The sequence below is a fragment of the Hemiscyllium ocellatum genome, chromosome 12 (assembly GCF_020745735.1).
Source record: "Hemiscyllium ocellatum isolate sHemOce1 chromosome 12, sHemOce1.pat.X.cur, whole genome shotgun sequence".
Classification (NCBI taxonomy): Eukaryota; Metazoa; Chordata; class Chondrichthyes; order Orectolobiformes; family Hemiscylliidae; genus Hemiscyllium; species Hemiscyllium ocellatum.
Window position 1 is genome coordinate 11,223,805 of NC_083412.1, and position 25,638 is coordinate 11,249,442.

Genomic DNA, 25,638 nt, shown 5'->3' on the forward strand with positions numbered 1-25,638 from the left:
TCTTCCACCTTGGGACCCTTCAACCACATGGCATCGACGCCAACCTCACAAGTTTCCAAATCTACCCTCCCCCTAGCTCATCCCAGATCCAACCCTGCACATGGCACCACTCTCTTGACCTGTCCCACCTATCCATCTTCCTGCCCATCTATCTGCTCCACCCTCCCCATCGACCTATCACAATTTGCCCTCACCTGCATTCACCTATCACCTTCCCGACAACCTTCCGCTACCCTCCCGCCGACCCCAGCCCCACTCCCACTCTCCCGTTTATCGCTCAGCTCCCTTTCTTCCCCACATTCCTGATAACGGTCTGATGCCCAAAACGCCGACTCTCCTGCTCCTTGGATGCTGTCTGACCGGCTGTGCTTTTCCAGTGCGACACTTTCCAACTCCGATTCTGGAGCACCACTTTCTCCCAGCATGGAAATAGATCCTTTGGTCCAACCAGTCCATACTGATCATGTTCCCAAATTAAACTGACCCCACTTGCCTGCACCTGACCCGTGTCCCTCCAAAAATTTCTCATTCATGTACTTATCCAAATCTCTTTTAAAAACACCGTAATTGCTCAAAGAAATCCAGAAGTAAATTTACAAGCAAGCGTGAGTCTCAGGAGCACATCACTCTCAGTCCACCATTTTAGTCACCACCATCACATCTTAAAGTGATCAGATCAACAAGGAGGGAAATAATCATTAGAGTTCTTTGAAGAAGGTACAAGTTTTTGGACAAAGGGGAGATGATGGACTTGAATTCTCAGAAGGACTTTCATTAAGGGCCAGGTTAAAGGTTACGAGCTAACAGAAAGTAAGCAGTTGGATGAATTGGGTCGTTTTTAGGTTGACAAGAATAGGTAGTGGAGTATCACAGAGACCAGTGCGGGAGATCGAATAATTTACAATCCGACTCAATTTCCCCATACAACAAGGTCTGGTCAATATTCAGGCCTGGGCCAAGACGTGGCAACGATTAGTTCCTGGTCACAATGACTGAGATGAGCTTCTGATTCCAGACTTATTCCTTAAATTTAAAATTCCAACACTCGTGCCACGGTGGGATTTGAACCATATCCAGGGACCATTCGCTGATGCCTCTGGGTTCCTAGTCCAGTGACATTACCACAGTGTCACCATCTCCTCATTGGCTGCACACACAAAAAGGACATATGAAGTAAAGGTTTCCTTTAGCTCCTACCCCTCCCAGCGAGAAGGAGGCCAGCTACTCCAGCCACTGCGATGACTCCAGCACGTGGGTAGAATCCAGCTGGTGGGTTCTTCAGAAAGGTATAGCCATCTACCAAAGGCAAAGCAAGATGTTAGCACCATCCCAGTCCACCAGGTCTCTGAATTGATCTCAACACCCTCAATTCCCCCAGCTTTTAAACTACAAATGATACATTCATTGCCTTGGAGTAGTATCTTCGATGCTCCCACACCCCCAGCAGTGAGTCCCATTTGACTGGAGACGGGGCACACCGATCTAAGCCAGGTAACTGAATGCTTGTCCATCTCACACCAAGATACGTTCAAGAACTGAGCTTCGAATGGTAGGGTTCGTTTTTTTTTGCCTTTTTATTCACTCATGGGGCATGTGCATCATTGACCGGGCCAATATTTATTGCCTGTCAACCTAGTTGCCTTTGAGCTCCCAGCCATGCTAACACCACCCATGACCCTTCAATGAATAAAAATAAGAAATCTCAGCACCCCGCCCCTGCCTCCCCCACCCCTGCCTCCCCCACCCCCTCCCCCTCTCGCCAACAAGGGACGAGGTACTGGGGAATGAACCCAGCCAGGGATTAGATTTGGAGGTAGGTGAGCACTTTGGCAATAGTTGCCACAATTCAGTTATGTTTACTTGAGCAGTGGAAAGAGATAGGTATATAACGCAGGATAAGTGTTATAGCATGGCCAATTCACCTGACCTGCACATCTTTGGACTGTGGGGGGAAACCGGAGCACCCGGAGGAAACCCACGCAGACACGGGGAGAATGTGCAAACTCCACACAGACAGCCACCAGGGGGTGGATTTGAATCCGGGTCCTTGCCACTGTGAGGCAGCAGTGCTAACCACTGAGCCACCATTGCTACCCATTATCTTTTTATCCTTGCAAAAAAAAAAGAGCAGTACTTGTTACCCGTGTCTGTTTGCTGTTTGGACTGAGTGGGCCATTTCAGAAGGCAATTAAGCATCAACCACATTGCTGAGGTTTCGGAGTCACATGGCAGATTTCCCTCCCAAAAGGACATGAGTGAACCAGACAGGTTTTACAATAATCGATGATTCCCACAACAACTATCATCACTGAAAGTGAACTTTATATGCCAGATTTTATGAGCTGAATTCAAATTTCACCAGTTACTGCAGTGAGATATGAACCCACATTCCCAGGACATTTATCTCGATGACTTCAATGCCACCTTTTCCCATGCTGTATAAAGAACAGAGATTATATTAGATTAGATTACTTACAGTGTGGAAACAGGCCCTTCGGCCCAACAAGTCCACACCGACCCGCCGAAGCACAACCCACCCATAACCCGTGGGTGGCACGGTGGCACAGTGGTTAGCACTGCTGCCTCACAGCACCTGAGACCCGGGTTCAATTCCTGACTCAGGCGACTGACTGTGCGGAGTTTGCACGTTCTCCCCGTGTCTGCGTGGGTTTCCTCCGGGTGCTCCGGCTTCCTCCCACAGTCCAAAGATGTGCGGGTCAGGTGAATTGGCCATGCTAAATTGCCCGTAGTGTTAGGTAAGGGGTAAATGTATGGGTGGGTTGCGCTTCGGCGGGTCGGTGTGGACTTGTTGGGCCAAAGGGCCTGTTTCCACATTGTAAGTAATCTAATCTAATCTAAACCCTACATATACCCCTTACCTAACACTACGGGCAATTTAGCATGGCCAATTCACCTGACCCGCACATCTTTGGACTGTGGGAGGAAACCGGAGCACCCGGAGGAAACCCACGCAGACACGGGGAGAACGTGCAAACTCCACACAGTCAGTCGCCTGAGGCGGGAATTGAACCCGGGTGTCAGGCGCTGTGAGGCAGCAGTGCTAACCCACTGTGCCACTGTGCCGCCCAGAGGAGGATGACAGCACACTGAGGGATGATTACCTTTTCCAAACTGAAGCGTGTTTTCCATTTTCGGCTTCACTGTTGTGTAGGCATCCTAGAAGGAAGAAATCAGACGTGATTCCAGAAAGAAAGATCTGCCAACAAAGGAGAAATTCAAGTGCCCATTTATTTTCTGACCCAAGCACTTAGGGATCAAAGTCTGGGATAGCAATCATTTTTGTACCTAATTTGTACTACATTAGACAGCAATCTCAGGGAGTGAGGTGCTGGAAGAGCACAGCAGGTCAGGCAGCATCCGAGAAGCAGGAAAGGCGACGTTTCAGGCAAAAGCCCTTCATCGGGAATGAGGCCTCAGCTCACAGCCTCATTCCTGATGAAGAGTTGCCTGAAACGCCGACTCTCCTGCTCCTCAGATGTTGCCTGACCTGCTGTGCTTCTCCAGCACCACACTCTCGACTCTAATCTCCAGCATCTGCAGCCCACACTTTCACCTGGCAATCTCAGGGAACCAAGCGTTGAGGGGTTGCTACACTTGACATTTCTAAAACCTTTATAGTATTCAACATTGTAGCTCACCCTCTAGACAATGTTTTCAAAGGGTCACTCAGAATAGTTGAAGGGTTACTGAACCACCAGTTTAGTCAGTCAGTCAGAGGGAGAAGGTTGCTGCATTTGGGTTGTTTGTCAGTCAGATAGAGAGGAGTCGGGATGAGAGGTTCCATCTCAAATAAAAACCCCAGGATGTTTAAGATTCAGCAATGTTAAGGCCACTGAATGTCAAGAGGTGATGGTTCAGATTTTTTCTTGTTATCATCATTGCCTGACACATATGATACTCATCACCGATATAAAAAAAAATCACAGAATCACTACAGTGTGGAAACAAGTCATTCGGCCCATCAAGTCCACACTGACCCTCTGAACAGAACCCCATCCAGACCCTATTACTCTGCATTTCCCCATACTAATCCACTTAACCTACATATCCCTGAACACTACGGGCAATTTAACATGGTCAATCCACCTGACCTGTCCATCTTTGGACTGTGGGAGGAAACCAGAGCACCCAGAGGAAACCCATGCAGGCATAGGGAGAATGTGCAAGCTCCACACAGATGGTCACCCGAGGCTGGAATTGAACCCAGGTCCTTGGTGCTGTGTGGCAGCAGTGTTAACCACTGAGCCACCGTACTATTACTCGCCATCTCTGAACCCTGGACATTGTCCAGATCTTGTTGTGTGTGAGCATGAACTGCTTCACTGTCTGGGGAGTCGCAACTGGTGCCCAACATTGTACGAATATCCCCACTTCTGACTTTGTGATGATCAGGAACTGAGTCACCCTGGCAGAACCCAAACTGAGCGGGTTATTGCTGAACAAGTACCCCTTGAAAGCACTTTCACTGACCCTGCCATCAGTTTACTGATGGTTGAGAATAGACTGATAGGGTAGGAATTGGCCAGGTTGGGTTTGTCCTGCTTCTTGTACACAGGAGAGACCTGGGCAACTTTCCATATTGTCAGGTTGATTCCAATGTTGTAACTGGACATGGACATGTGTAACTGTACTGGAACAGCTTGGCTAAGGAGGGGCAGCTTCTGGAGCAGAAGCCTTCAGTGCTATTGCTGGAACGTTATCAGGGCCCATAGTCTTTGCAGTATCCAGCCGTTCCTTGGTATCACATGGATTGGCCGAAGGTGGGGGCAGAATTGGGATGTTTGGCTTTGGAAGTACGAACAGGGAAGTCAGACAACAGTGGTGGCTGAATGGACAGTCTCACCCTTGGCAAGAAGGGATTCACTAATCCCTCACAAGCTGCTCTTCTTTTGGGATGAGGCCATCGTTGCCTAGGCTCTTGGACCAGCAATGTTTTCGCCTTCCAGCCACTGAAATGGATCGTGATCCTCAGGAAGGCAATTTTGACAGTGAGTGTGACCAGCTAGAACTGCAAAGCAGAGAGCTGATTAACACAGGGTAGGATAAGTGTCAGAATGCCTCTTATGGAGTTTGGCCAGGGTCAAACCGAAAGAGAAGCAAAACATGGTTTTGCAAAGCTCCTGTGCTCTGGTCTCTGCAGGATTACCGTTACAATACTCGGATTCAGAAAGTCTTGACAGTGGAAACCTCTTCCTGTTGGGGAACAGATAACTCCCCCATTCAGTGGGAGTTGAATGTGGAACACAGCAGCAGCCCACTTCTCTCCCGATCCAAAAAGATCCACAACAGGGAGGAAATAACCAGTGAGCCTCGACACGCGTGATTTTGGCAGAAACAGGGCCACAATTATTATTCTCATTCCTTGATGCAACAAGGTGGACAGGAACTACAGTGTGGCTTCAAAGCAATTCCAGCCCCCTCCTCCAGAGGGCAGAGTGAGAGGACTCGGTGGTACCTGGAGCCCGGCGGTGTGTGCAGTAGCTAACTTGCGGAGTTCGGAAATTCTCTCTTCCAGCGGGCTTGGTTTCGCCTCCACAAATTGATAGTTTGTGTCCGGGGTCGTGTAGAGCGACAACTGCAAATCAATAACGGGAGAAAGGTTACTGGCAGCCATTACGTCAATCAAGGGTCAATAAACAGACGTGGACAGCAGTGATCAGATTGTTACTTGACCAGATGTAATGGCACCCTGAAGCGCAGTGGCTGTGTCCCGACCTCTGGGCCAGAAGTCCAGGTTCAAATCCCACCTGCCCCAGAAACATCATAACATGTGAACAAGTTGACTAAAAATAATATTTTTGTGAAGAGAGACTTATGGACACAGGGAGTGAATCAAACTCGGAGGTATGTACCTGGAATGATTCACCCTGCAAATGCATCTATACCAAGGAAAGGTTGGCTTGGTTTAGATTAGATTACTTACAGTGTGGAAACAGGCCCTTCGGCCCAACAAGTCCACACTGACCCACGGAAGCGCAACCCACCCATACCCCTACATTTACCCCTTACCTAACACGAGGGACAATTTAGCATGGCCAATTCACCTGACCCGCACATCTTTGGACTGTGGGAGGAAACTGGAGCACCCGGAGGAAACCCATGCAGACACGGGGAGAACGTGCAAACTCCACACAGTCAGTCGCCTGAGGCGGGAATTGAACCCGGGTCTCTGGCGCTGTGAGGTAGCAGTGCTAACCACTGTGCCACCGTTTCCTCCCTCACTGACTGGCTACCAGGAGTAAAACAACTGTTCGGTTGATCTCTGTTAAGACAACCAACACGGAACATATATTCGCAGAGTCCACTGTTGGTAGCCTGGATCAATCCAAAACTAATCCCACTTAGCCACTATCTCTCCGTGGCCCTGCATCAGTTTAAAATGGTACTGTCTGTGGTTTCAGTTGGTCTGTTAACGTTCTCCGACAAAGGTAATTCTCACTGATAGGTTTGCGAGGTTGATACTTAAAATGGCACTTTAATTCAATGTTTGGATTGATCTACGGATCCCCAGCGGAGGCGATGGTTTTCTAAGCATTTCTCGTGACTCTGGTTGCTCCCAGATGAACCTTCCCGAAAATTGACTCTTTTCTACTTGTGTATGCTTCCCTAGTGTTGGGGAGGCTGGGGGCAGCAAGGGGCACTGCTTTGTACTGAAAGCCTGCCGAGCATCAGCTCCCAGGCCAGGGGATATCAAAGTGGGAGGGGGAGGGAAGAGCACAGCATGACGATAGGACTCCAAAGGGGTGAGAAAGTTGATGGAGTCCGATCTGGGCAGTCAGGAAGATCTTAGGTAGCAGCTGACTGGACAGAACTGAGCCTTAGTCTCGGTGCCAGAGGAGGCCAGGAAAGTGTGATGGTATCGGGGGCAGAAGAACAGATTGAGGTCAGAGTTGGGGGGGGGGGAGGCACAGAAGCCCCATGTTTGAGGTTGAACATAGCAGGGGCAAAGGGGGAGGCTTCAAGAGGGAGAAGGATTGGCTCAAATCTGGGATTAGGGAAGGGTTTGGGACCACCCAGCTTCCAATGTAATAAAAGGCGCTCTCTCATACAGCGCCCTCCCAAATAAATTGGGACTAATCAGTTGAGGAAACCTGGTTGGTATGAACAGGTTGGGCCAGAGGGCTTGGTGTATGACTCTGTAAGATGTGTACCTTGATAAGAATTTCCTTCCTTAACCTCGACAGTTGAAAGAATGCCTCTTTATGAATGTTATTCTGACTGGTTTGGGACAACAAGAATATGGAATAATATTGGACATTTAATGCAGGAAAGCATCCCGGAGACCTTTATTGGGCTGTCATCAGAAATTGAGCCACAGGAGGAGATACAGTCAGGTGATAAAAAGCTTTGTCAAAGAGGAACTTTTGGTTGGGATACCTTAAGGGACAAAGAGGGGTCAAAGCACACTCAGAGTGAAATAATTGCAGAGTTGAGGATCTAACCAGCTGAAAAGTCACCAATGGTGGGAATATAAAATTAGGAATGTTTGACTTAAAAGGAAGATAAATAGGTCATGAGATACCGATGATAGTTTCAATCCAGGATTTGAATGGTCAGTATTAAAGGGTTGGACATTCTCACAATGGATATTCAAGAGGACACAAAGTAATTCCCAGAGACACAGTGAGGGGTTATTCAAATTCAAATCTTTCCCCTGTGAAGCATTTGTTTAGAAAAATTAAACATTAGGTTTTCTGACCAAAATCAATGCAGAAAGAATTCACTTTGCAAAAATACAAGAGAGGTACCTGGTCAATCCGAAGCCCTTTCTCTTGACTGTCACTCTGTGCAAACACTGGTGCCGACAGGCCAGCCAGATAGGCATGAGACATTGCCCAACCAAAACCCTGCAATGGGAAAGGAAGGGATTGTTTTTCTGTCAGAGGGATTTTTGTGCAAGCTCTCGTTAAGGCATCAGAACACTGGATGGTTGAACAGTCATGCTGAATGACTATCGGTGAAATAATTACAACTTCTGTGAAAGTACTGGATGCAATCAAGAACCATGAAGATAATCTAGCCCTGAGCAAAGTGGATTATCTTCTCACCACAACCTATCTGTGCACCAATGTATTGCCCTCTCACCATAGTATACCTATACAATGTTGTATTGCATTCTCACTATGGTATATTCATACAAAGTTGTACCATACTCCCACTATAGTATATTTAAACACTGTTATATTGCAATCTCACTATAGTATTTCGAAACAACATTTTATTGTGCTCTCACTCTAGTATATGTTGTACCACTCTCCCACTGTAATGTGACAGAGAAAATGAAGACTGCAGATGCTGGAATATCAGAGTTGAAGAGTGTGGTGCTGGAAAAGCACAGCAGGTCATGGAAGCAGCCTAGGAGCAGGAGAGTTGACGTTTCGGGCATAAACCCTTCATCAGGAATGGCTGATGCCCGAAACGTTGCCTCTCCTGCTCCTCAGATGTTGCCTGACCTGCTGTGCTTTTCCAGCACCACTCTTTTCGACTCTCACTATAGTGTATCTATGCAATGTTGTATCTTAATATTGAAGTCTCCCTTTCTCACGATGTTATCTTTACACTGATAAATGTGCACACTAATTAACACTTACACTAATGTTTACACTCATTAATATTAACACTAAACAACATTCACAGTGACATTTACACTGATTAAGATTAACACTAATTCACATCTCCACTGATAAATACTGACATTTACACTCACTCATATTTACACTAACATTTACACTGATAAATGTGAACAATTACACTGATTTTCACACTAACATTTCCATTCACATTTACGTTAACACTGACACTAACATTGACACTAACACACACTATGATACGCTGACACTAATACACTAACACTGACACGAACACACAGACACGAACACACTGACACGAACACACTGACACTGACACTAACACAAAAACACTGACACTAACACTAATACATTGACACGGACACAATGACACTAATACATTAACACTAACATTAAAACACTAACACTAAAACACTGACAAAAATACACTGACACTAATACATTGACACCAATACACTGACACACTAACACACTGACACAAACACACTGACACCAATACACTAACACACTAACATTAAAACACTAACACTAAAACACTAACACTGACACAAACACACTGACACTGACACACTGACACTGACACTAACACACCGACAAAAATACACTGACACTAACACACCGACACTAATACATTGACATGAACACACTGACACTAATACACTGACACTGACACAAACACACTGACACTAACACACTAACACTAATATATTGACATGAACACACTGACACTAATACACCGACACTAACACACTGAGACTAAAACACTGAGACTGACACTAATACACTAACACTGACACTAACACATTGACACTAACACACTAACAAAAATACACTAACACTAACACACTAACATTAAAACACTAACACAAATACACTGACACGAACACACTAACACAAAAACACTGACACTAACGCGCTGACAAAAATACACCGACACTAACACTAATACACTGACACTAACACACTAATACTGACACTAACACACTGACACTAAAACACTAACACGAACACAATGACACTAATACACTAACATTAAAACACTAACACTAACACACTAACACTAAAACACTGACAAACATACACTGACACTAACACTAACACAAACACACTGACACCAATACACTAACATTAAAACACTAACACTGACACTAAAACACTGACACAAACACACTGACACTAAAACACTAACACTGACACTAACACTAATACATTGACACGAACACACTGACACTAACACACTAACACTAACACACCGACAAAAATACACTGACACTAACACACCAACACTAATACATTGACATGAACACACTGACACTAATACACCGACACGAACACACTGAGACTAAAACACAGACTAAAACACTGAGACTGACACTAATACACTAACACTGACACTAACACACTAACAAAAATACACTGACACTAACACTAACACACTGACACTAATACACTGACATTAAAACACTAACACTAATACACTAACACTAACACAAAAACACTGACACTAAAACACTAACACTGACACTAACACACTAACACTAATACATTGACACGAACACACTGACACTAATACACTGACACTAACACACTGACACCAATACACTAACATTAAAACACTAACACTGACACTAAAACACTGACACAAACACACTGACACTAAAACACTAACACTGACACTAACACTAATACATTGACACGAACACACTGACACTAATACACTGACACTAACACTAACACACTGATACTAACACACCGACAAAAATACACTGACACTAACACATTGACATGAACACACTGACACTAATACACTGACACTAACACACTGAGACTAAAACGCTGAGACTGACACTAATACACTAACACCGACACTAACACACTAATACTGACACTAACACAGACACTAACACACTAACAAAAATACACTGACACTAACACTAAAACACTGACACTAACACACTGACACTAACACTAATACACTGACACTAATACACTAACATTAACACACGAACATTAAAACACTAACACAACACACTGACAAAAATACACTGACACTAACGCACTAACACATTGACATGAACACACTGACACTAATACACTGAGACTAAAACGCTGAGACTGACACTAATACACTAACACTGACACTAACACACTAATACTGACACTAACACACTAACAAAAATACACTGACACTAATACACTGACACTAACACTAAAACACTGACACTAACACTAATACACTGACACTAATACACTAACATTAACACACTAACATTAAAACACTAACACAACACACTGACAAAAATACACTGACACTAATACACTGACATTGACACTAACACACTAATACTGACACTAACACTAACACACTAACACTCAAACACTAACACACTGACACTAATACACTGACACTAACACTAATACATTGACACGAACACAATGATACTAATACACTAACACTAACATTAAAACACTAACACTAACACACTGACAAAAATACACTGACACTAATACATTGACACTGACACCAATACACTGACACCAATACACTGACACCAATACACTGACACCAATACACTGACACACTAACACACTAACAAACTGACACTAATACACTGACACCAAGACACTGACACACTAACATTAAAACACTAACACTGACACTAAAACACTAACACTAAAACATTAACACTAAAACACTAACACTAAAACACTAACACACTAACACTAAAACATTGACATGAACACACTGACACTAATACACTGAGACTGACACTATCACACTGAGACTAAAACACTGAGACTGACACTAATACTGACACTAACACACTGACACTAACACACTAACAAAAATACACTGACACTAACACTAAAACACTGACACTAACACACTGACACTAATACACTGACACTAATACACTGACATTGACACTAACACACTAATACTGACACTAACACTAACACACTGACACTAACACACTGACACTAATACACTGACACTAATACACTAACATTAAAACACTGACAAAAATACACTGACACTAACACACTGACACTAATACACTGACATTGACACTAACACACTAATACTGACACTAACACTAACACACTAACACTAACACACTGACACTAATACACTGACACTAACACTAATACAGTGACACGAACACAATGACACTAATACACTAACATTAAAACACTAACACTAAAACACTGACAAAAATACACTGACACTGACACTAACACACTGACACCAATACACTGACACCAATACACTAACACACTGACACCAATACACTGACACCCTAACATTAAAACACTAACACGGACACTAAAACACTGACACTAAAACACTAACACTGACACTAACACACTAACACTAATACATTGACACGAACACATTGACACTAATACACTAACACACTAACAATAACACACCGACAAAAATACACTGACACTAACACTAATACATTGACATGAACACACTGACACTAATACACTGACACTGACACACTGAGACTTTCACTAATACACTAACACTGACACTAACACACTAATACTGACACTAACACACTGACACTAACACACTAACAAAAATACACTGACACTAACGCACTAACACTAACACTAATACACTAACATTAACACACTAACATTAAAACACTAACACAAATACACTGACACTAACACACTAACATTAAAACACTAACACGAACACAAATACACTGACACTAACACACTAACACTAAAATACTGACACTAACACACCAAAATTAACACACTAACATTAAAACACTAACACAAACACAAATACACTGACACTAACACACTGACACTAATACATTGACACTAAAACACTGACACTAATACACTGACACTAACACACTGACAAAAATACACTGACACACTAACACTAATACACTGACACAAACACACTGACATTAAAACACTAACAATGACACAAACACAAACATACAGACACAAACACACTGACACCAAAACACTAACACTAATACACAAACATTAAAACACTAACACTATTACACTGACACTAAAACACTAACACTGACACTAACACACTAATACTGACACTAACACACTGATACTAAAACACTAACACTAATACACTGACACTAACACACTGACACTGTGATACACTGACACACAATGTGATATACTGACACACAGTGTGATACACGAACACACTGTGATACACGAACACACTGTGATACACTGACACACACAGTGATACACTGACACACTGTGATAACTGACACACACTGTGATACACTGACACACTGTGATACACTGACACACTGTGATACACTGACACACACTGTGATACACTGACATACTGTGACACACACTGTGATAACTGACACACACTGTCATACACTGACACACTGTGATACACTGACACACACTGTGATACACTGGCACACACTGTGATACCCTGACAAACTGTGATACACTAACACACACTGCGATACCCTGACACACTGTGACACACTGTGATACACTGACACACACTGTGATAACTGACACACACTGTCATACACTGACACACTGTGATACACTGACACACTGTGACACACTGACACACTGTGATAACTGACACACACTGTCATACACTGACACACTGTGATACACTGACACACTGTGATACACTGACACCCACTGTGATACACTGACACACACTGTGATACACTGGCACACACTGTGATATCCTGACACACTGTGATACACTAACACACACTGCGATACCCTGACACACTGTGACACACTGTGATACACTGACACACACTGTGATAACTGACACACACTGTCATACACTGACACACTGTGATACACTGACACACTGTGACACACTGACACACACAGTATGATACACTGACACTCACTGTGATACACTGACAGACTGTGACACACTGTGATACACTGACACACACTGTGATACCCTGACACACACTGTGATACACTGACACACACTGTGATACACTGACACACTGTGACACACTGACACACACTGTGATACCCTGACACAGTGTGGTACACTGACACACTGTGACACACTGACACAGTGTGGTACACTGACACACACTGTGATACACTGACACACACTGTGATACACTGACACACTGTGATATACTGACACACACTGTGATACACTGACACATACTGTGATACACTGACACACACTGTGATATCCTGACGCACACTGTGATACAGTGACACACACTGTGATACCCTGACACACACTGTGATACACTGACACAGTGTGGTACACTGACACACTGTGACACACTGACACACACTTTGATACCCTGACACAGTGTGGTACACTGACACACTCTGTGATACACTGACACACACTGTGATACCCTGACACACACTGTGATACCCTGACACAGTGTGGTACACTGACACACTGTGATACACTGACACACACTGTGATACACTGACACACACTGTGATACACTGACACACACAGTGATACACTGACACACACTGTGATACACTGACACAGTGTGGTACACTGACACACTGTGACACACTGACACACACTGTGATACACTGACACACACTGTGATACACTGACACACTGTGATACACTGAAACACACAGTATGATACACTGACACACTGATACACGGACACACACTGTGATACCCTGACACACTGTGATACAGTGACACACACTGTGATACACTGACACACTGTGACACACTGACACAAACTGTGACACACTGTGATACACAGACACACACTGTGATACTGAGACACACACTGTGATACACTGACACACACTGTGATACACTGACACACACTGTGATACACTGACACACTGTGATACACAGACACACTGTGATACACTGACACACGCTGTGATACACTGACACACGCTGTGATACACTGACACACTGTGATACACTGACACACTGCGATACACTGACACACTGTGATACACTGACACACACTGTGATACACTGACACACACAGTGATACACTGACACACACAGTGATACACTGACACAGTGTGGTACACTGACACACTGTGACACACACTGTGATACAGTGACACACACTGTGATACACTGACACACTGTGATACACTGAAACACACAGTATGATACACTGACACACAGATACACGGACACACACTGTGATACCCTGACACACTGTGATACAGTGACACACACTGTGATACATTGACACACTGTGACACACTGACACACACTGTGACACACTGTGATACACAGACACACACTGTGATACAGAGACACACACTGTGATACACTGACACACACTGTGATACACTGACACACACTGTGATACACTGACACACTGTGATACACTGACACACGCTGTGATACACTGACACACGCTGTGATACACTGACACACTGTGATACACTGACACACTGTGATACACAGACACACACTGTGATACACAGACACACTGTGATACACTGACACAGTGATACACTGTGATACATAGACACACTGTGACACACTGACACACTGTGATACACTGACACACACTGTGATACACAGACACACTGTGATACACTGACACACACTGTGATACACTGTGATACACAGACACACTGTGACACACTGACACACTGTGATACACTGACACACACTGTGATACACAGACACACACTGTGATACACAGACACATTGTGATACACAGACACGCTGTGATACACTGACACACACTGTGATACACAGACACACTGTGATACACTGACACACTGTGATACACTGACACACTGTGATACACTGACACGCTGTGATACAGACACGCTGTGATACACAGACACACTGTGATACACAGACACACACTGTGATGCACTGACACACACTGTGATACACTGACACACACTGTCATACACTGACACACTGTGATACACTGACACACTGTGATACACTGACACACACTGTGATACACAGACACACTGTGATACACAGACACACTGTGATACACTGACACACACTGTGATACACAGACACACACTGTGATACACTGACACACTGTGATACACAGACACACTGTGATACACAGACACACACTGTGATACACTGACACACTGTGATACACTGACACACAGTGACACACTGACACACACTGTGACACACTGACACACTGTGATACACAGACACACACTGTGATACAGAGACACACACTGTGATACAGAGACAAACACTGTGAGTCACAGACACACACTGTGACACAATGACACACACTGTGATACACTGACACACACTGTGATACACTGACACACTGTGATACACTGACACACACTGTGAAACACTGACACACTGTGATACACTGACACACTGTGATACACTGACACACACTGTGATAAACTGACACACTGTGATACACTGACACACAGTGACACACTGACACACACTGTGACACACTGACACACTGTGATACACAGACACACACTGTGATACAGAGACACACACTGTGATACAGAGACAAACACTGTGAGTCACAGACACACACTGTGACACAATGACACACACTGTGATACACTGACACACACTGTGATACACTGACACACTGTGATACACTGACACACACTGTGAAACACTGACACACTGTGATACACTGACACACTGTGATACACTGACACACACTGTGATACACTGACACACTGTGATACACTGACACACTGTGATACACAGACACACACTGTGATACACTGACACACACTGTGATACACTGACACACACTGTGATACACTGACACACTGTGATACACAGACACACACTGTGATACACAGACACACACTGTGATACACAGACACACACTGTGATACACAGACACACACTGTGATACACTGTGATACACTGACACACTGTGATACACTGACACACACTGTGATACACTGACACACTGTGATACACTGACACACTGTGATACACAGACACACACTGTGATACACTGACACACACTGTGATACACAGACACACTGTGATACACTGACACACTGAGATACACTGAAACACTGTGATACACAGACACACTGTGATACACTGACACACACTGTGATACACTGACACACTGTGACACACTGACACACACGGAGATACACTGACACACGGAGATACACTGACACACTGTGATACACAGACACACTGTGATACACTGACACACACTGTGATACACAGACACACACTGTGATACACTGACACACTGTGATACACTGACACACTGTGATACACAGACACACACTGTGATACACTGACACACTGTGATACACTGACACACTGTGACACACTGACACACACAGTGACACACTGACACACACTGTGACACACTGACACACTGTCACACACTGACACACACTGTGATACACTGACACACTGTGACACACTGACACACACTGTGACACACTGACACACACTGTGATACACAGACACACTGTGATACACTGACACACTGTGATACACAGACACACACTGTGATACACTGACACACTGTGATACACTGACACACTGTGATACACAGACACACACTGTGATACACTGACACACTGTGATACACTGACACACTGTGATACACTGACACACTGTGACACACTGACACACACAGTGACACACTGACACACACTGTGACACACTGACACACTGTCACACACTGACACACACTGTGATACACTGACACACTGACACACACTGTGACACACTGACACACACTGTGACACACTGACACACTGTGACACACTGACACACACTGTGATACACTGACACACTGTGATACACAGACACACTGTGATACACAGACACACTGTGATACACTGACACACTGTGATACACTGACACACACTGTGATACACTGACACACACTGTGATACACTGACACACTGTGATACACAGACACACTGTGATACACAGACACACACTGTGATACACAGACACACTGTGATACACTGACACACACTGTGATACACAGACACACTGTGATACACTGACACACTGTGATACACTGACACACTGTGATACACAGACACACACTGCGATACACTGACACACTGTGATACACTGACACACACTGTGACACACTGACACACACTGTGACACACTGACACACACTGTGACACACTGACACACTGTGACACACTGACACACACTGACACACACTGTGATACACTGACACACTGTGATACACAGACACACTGTGATACACAGACACACTGTGATACACAGACACACTGTGATACACTGACACACACTGTGATACACTGACACACACTGTGATACACTGACACACTGTGATACACAGACACACTGTGATACACTGACACACACTGTGATACACAGACACACTGTGATACACTGACACACTGTGATACACTGACACACACTGTGATACACAGACACACTGTGATACACTGACACACTGTGATACACTGACACACTGTGATACACAGACACACTGTGACACACTGACACACACTGTGACACACAGACACACTGTGATACACAGACACACTGTGATACACTGACACACTGTGATACACTGACACACTGTGATACACTGACACACACTGTGATACACTGACACCCACTGTGATACACTGACACACTGTGATACACAGACACACTGTGATACACTGACACACTGTGATACACTGACACACTGCGATACACAGACACACTGTGATACACTGACACACACTGTGATACACAGACACACACTGTGATACACAGACACACAGTGATACACTGACACACTGTGATACACTGACACACTGTGATACACTGACACACACTGTGATACACAGACACACACTGTGATACACTGACACACTGTGATACACAGACACACACTGTGATACACAGACACACACTGTGATACACAGACACACTGTGATACACAGACACACTGTGATACACTGACACACACTGTGATACACTGACACACACTGTGATACACAGACACACACTGTGATACACTGACACACACTGTGATACACAGACACACAGTGATACACTGACACACTGTGATACACTGACACACTGTGATACACTGACACACACTGTGATACACTGACACACTGTGATACACAGACACACTGTGATACACAGACACACACTGTGATACACTGACACACTGTGATACACAGACACACACTGTGATACACAGACACACACTGTGATACACAGACACACTGTGATACACTGACACACACTGTGATACACTGACACACACTGTGATACACAGACACACTGTGATACACAGACACACACTGTGATACACAGACACACTGTGATACACTGACACACACTGTGATACACAGACACACTGTGATACACTGACACACTGTGATACACAGACACACACTGTGATACACTGACACACTGTGATACACTGACACACTGTGATACACTGACACACTGTGATACACTGACACACACAGTGACACACTGACACACACTGTCACACACTGACACACTGTCACACACTGACACACACTGTGATACACTGACACACTGTGACACACTGACACACACTGTGACACACTGACACACACTGTGACACACTGACACACACTGTGATACACTGACACACTGTGATACACAGACACACTGTGATACACAGACACACTGTGATACACTGACACACACTGTGATACACTGACACACACTGTGATACACTGACACACTGTGATACACAGACACACTGTGATACACAGACACACACTGTGATACACAGACACACTGTGATACACTGACACACACTGTGATACACAGACACACTGTGATACACTGACACACTGTGATACACAGACACACACTGGGATACACTGACACACTGTGATACACTGACACACTGTGATACACAGACACACACTGCGATACACTGACACACTGTGATACACTGACACACACTGTGACACACTGACACACACTGTGACACACTGACACACACTGTGACACACTGACACACTGTGACACACTGACACACACTGTGATACACTGACACACACTGTGATACACTGACACACTGTGATACACAGACACACTGTGATACACTGACACACTGCGATACACAGACACACTGTGATACACTGACACACACTGTGATACACTGACACACACTGTGATACACTGACACACTGTGATACACAGACACACACTGTGATACACTGACACACTGTGATACACTGACACACTGTGATACACTGACACACTGTGACACACTGACACACACTGTGACACACTGACACACTGTGATACACTGACACACACTGTGATACACAGACACACACTGTGATACACTGACACACACTGTGATACACTGACACACACTGTGATACACAGACACACACTGTGATACACAGACACACAGTGATACACTGACACACTGTGATACACTGACACACTGTGATACACTGACACACACTGTGATACACAGACACACACTGTGATACACTGACACACTGTGATACACAGACACACACTGTGATACACAGACACACACTGTGATACACAGACACACACTGTGATACACAGACACACTGTGATACACAGACACACTGTGATACACTGACACACACTGTGATACACAGACACACACTGTGATACACAGACACACACTGTGATACACTGACACACACTGTGATACACAGACACACAGTGATACACTGACACACTGTGATACACTGACACACTGTGATACACTGACACACACTGTGATACACTGACACACTGTGATACACAGACACACTGTGATACACAGACACACACTGTGATACACTGACACACTGTGATACACAGACACACACTGTGATACACAGACACACACTGTGATACACAGACACACTGTGATACACTGACACACACTGTGATACACTGACACACACTGTGATACACAGACACACTGTGATACACAGACACACACTGTGATACACAGACACACTGTGATACACTGACACACACTGTGATACACAGACACACTGTGATACACTGACACACTGTGATACACAGACACACACTGTGATACACTGACACACTGTGATACACTGACACACTGTGATACACTGACACACACAGTGACACACTGACACACACTGTGACACACTGACACACTGTCACACACTGACACACACTGTGATACACTGACACACTGTGACACACTGACACACACTGTGACACACTGACACACACTGTGATACACTGACACACTGTGATACACAGACACACTGTGATACACAGACACACTGTGATACACAGACACACTGTGATACACTGACACACACTGTGATACACTGACACACACTGTGATACACTGACACACTGTGATACACAGACACACTGTGATACACAGACACACACTGTGATACACAGACACACTGTGATACACTGACACACACTGTGATACACAGACACACACTGGGATACACTGACACACTGTGATACACTGACACACTGTGATACACAGACACACACTGTGATACACTGACACACTGTGATACACTGACACACACTGTGACACACTGACACACACTGTGACACACTGACACACTGTGACACACTGACACACACTGTGATACACTGACACACTGTGATACACAGACACACTGTGATACACAGACACACTGTGATACACAGACACACTGTGATACACTGACACACACTGTGATACACTGACACACACTGTGATACACTGACACACTGTGATACACAGACACACTGTGATACACAGACACACACTGTGATACACAGACACACTGTGATACACTGACACACTGTGATACACTGACACACACTGTGATACACAGACACACTGTGATACACTGACACACTGTGATACACAGACACACTGTGATACACTGACACACACTGTGATACACAGACACACTGTGATACACTGACACACTGTGATACACTGACACACACTGTGATACACAGACACACTGTGATACACTGACACACTGTGATACACTGACACACTGTGACACACTGACACACACTGTGACACACTGACACACTGTGATACACTGACACACACTGTGATACACTGACACACTGTGATACACAGACACACTGTGATACACTGACACACACTGTGATACACAGACACACTGTGATACACAGACACACTGTGATACACTGACACACACTGTGATACACAGACACACACTGTGATACACTGACACACTGTGATACACAGACACACACTGTGATACACAGACACACACTGTGATACACTGACACACACTGTGATACACTGACACACACTGTGATACAGTGACACACTGTGATACACAGACACACTGTGACACACTGACACACACTGTGACACACAGACACACTGTGATACACAGACACACTGTGATACACTGACACACTGTGATACACTGACACACTGTGATACACTGACACACTGTGATACACTGACACACTGTGATACACTGACACACTGTGATACACAGACACACTGTGATACACTGACACACTGTGATACACTGACACACACTGTGATACACTGACACACACTGTGATACACTGACACACTGTGATACACAGACACACACTGTGATACACTGACACACTGTGACACACTGACACACACTGTGACACACTGACACACTGTGACACACTGACACACACTGACACACACTGTGATACACAGACACACTGTGATACACAGACACACTGTGATACACAGACACACTGTGATACACTGACACACACTGTGATACACAGACACACTGTGATACACTGACACACTGTGATACACAGACACACACTGTGATACACTGACACACTGTGATACACTGACACACTGTGATACACTGACACACTGTGATACACAGACACACACTGTGATACACTGACACACTGTGATACACTGACACACTGTGACACACTGACACACACTGTGACACACTGACACACACTGACACACACTGTGATACACAGACACACAGTGATACACAGACACACTGTGATACACAGACACACTGTGATACACTGACACACACTGTGATACACTGACACACTGTGATACACTGACACACACTGTGATACACTGACACACTGTGATACACTGACACACTGTGATACACTGACACACACTGTGATACACAGACACACTGTGATACACTGACACACTGTGACACACTGACACACACTGTGACACACTGACACACTGTGATACACTGACACACACTGTGATACACTGACACACTGTGATACACAGACACACTGTGATACACTGACACACACTGTGATACACTGACACACACTGTGATACACTGACACACTGTGATACACTGACACACACTGTGATACACTGACACACTGTGATACACTGACACACTGTGATACACTGACACACACTGTGATACACTGACACACTGTGATACACAGACACACTGTGATACACTGACACACTGTGATACACTGACACACTGTGATACACAGACACACTGTGATACACTGACACACTGTGATACACTGACACACACTGTGATACACTGACACACACTGTGATACACTGACACACTGTGATACACAGACACACACTGTGATACACTGACACACTGTGACACACTGACACACACTGTGACACACTGACACACTGTGACACACTGACACACACTGACACACACTGTGATACACTGACACACTGTGATACACAGACACACTGTGATACACTGACACACTGTGATACACTGACACACTGTGATACACTGACACACACTGTGATACACTGACACACTGTGATACACTGACACACTGTGATACACTGACACACTGTGATACACAGACACACACTGTGATACACTGACACACACTGTGATACACTGACACACTGTGATACACTGACACACTGTGATACACTGACACACTGTGATACACTGACACACTGTGATACACAGACACACACTGTGATACACTGACACACTGTGATACACTGACACACTGTGACACACTGACACACACTGTGATACACTGACACACACTGTGACACACTGACACACTGTGACACACTGACACACACTGACACACACTGTGATACACAGACACACTGTGATACACAGACACACTGTGATACACAGACACACTGTGATACACTGACACACACTGTGATACACTGACACACACTGTGATACACTGACACACACTGTGATACACTGACACACTGTGATACACTGACACACACTGTGATACACTGACACACTGTGATACACTGACACACACTGTGATACACAGACACACTGTGATACACTGACACACTGTGACACACTGACACACACTGTGACACACTGACACACTGTGATACACTGACACACACTGTGATACACTGACACACTGTGATACACAGACACACTGTGATACACTGACACACACTGTGATACACTGACACACACTGTGATACACTGACACACTGTGATACACTGACACACACTGTGATACACTGACACACTGTGATACACTGACACACTGTGATACACAGACACACACTGTGATACACAGACACACACTGTGACACACTGACACACTGTGATACACTGACACACTGTGATACACTGACACACACTGTGATACACAGACACACACTGTGATACACAGACACACTGTGATACACAGACACACTGTGATACACTGACACACACTGTGATACACTGACACACACTGTGATACACTGACACACTGTGATACACAGACACACTGTGATACACAGACACACACTGTGATACACTGACACACTGTGATACACAGACACACTGTGATACACTGACACACACTGTGATACACTGACACACACTGTGATACACTGACACACTGTGATACACAGACACACACTGTGATACACAGACACACTGTGATACACTGACACACTGTGATACACTGACACACTGTGATACACAGACACACACTGTGATACACTGACACACTGTGATACACTGACACACTGTGATACACTGACACACTGTGACACACTGACACACACTGTGACACACTGACACACACTGTGATACACTGACACACTGTGATACACAGACACACTGTGATACACAGACACACACTGTGATACACTGACACACTGTGATACACTGACACACACTGTGATACACAGACACACTGTGATACACTGACACACTGTGATACACTGACACACACTGTGACACACTGACACACTGTGACACACTGACACACACTGACACACACTGTGATACACTGACACACTGTGATACACAGACACACTGTGATACACAGACACACTGTGATACACTGACACACTGTGATACACAGACACTGTGATACACTGACACACACTGTGATACACAGACACACTGTGATACACAGACACACTGTGATACACTGACACACACTGTGATACACAGACACACTGTGATACACTGACACACTGTGATACACAGACACACACTGTGATACACTGACACACTGTGATACACTGACACACTGTGATACACAGACACACACTGTGATACACTGACACACTGTGATACACTGACACACTGTGACACACTGACACACACTGTGACACACTGACACACACTGTGACACACTGACACACTGTGACACACTGACACACACTGACACACACTGTGATACACAGACACACTGTGATACACTGACACACTGTGATACACTGACACACTGTGATACACAGACACACACTGTGATACACTGACACACTGTGATACACTGACACACTGTGACACACTGACACACACTGTGACACACTGACACACACTGTGACACACTGACACACTGTGACACACTGACACACACTGACACACACTGTGATACACAGACACACTGTGATACACAGACACACTGTGATACACAGACACACACTGTGATACACTGACACACTGTGATACACTGACACACTGTGATACACTGACACACACTGTGATACACTGACACACTGTGATACACTGACACACTGTGATACACTGACACACACTGTGATACACAGACACACTGTGATACACTGACACACTGTGACACACTGACACACACTGTGACACA

At 44.7% G+C, this 25,638-nt stretch overlaps 1 protein-coding gene across 1 annotated transcript in view; it reads right to left on the reverse strand.

Moving 5' to 3' along the window:
- apooa (apolipoprotein O, a) overlaps positions 1-25,638 on the reverse strand; it is a 77,147-nt gene that overhangs the window by 10,927 nt on the left and 40,582 nt on the right. Inside the window, exons 2-5 of the mRNA XM_060832876.1 lie at positions 7,770-7,868; positions 5,477-5,596; positions 3,123-3,177; positions 1,198-1,296 (exon numbers count right to left, since the gene is read on the reverse strand). Coding sequence (XP_060688859.1) covers positions 1,198-1,296; positions 3,123-3,177; positions 5,477-5,596; positions 7,770-7,868 — 373 coding nt within the window. The remainder of the gene's footprint in view (positions 1-1,197; positions 1,297-3,122; positions 3,178-5,476; positions 5,597-7,769; positions 7,869-25,638) is intronic.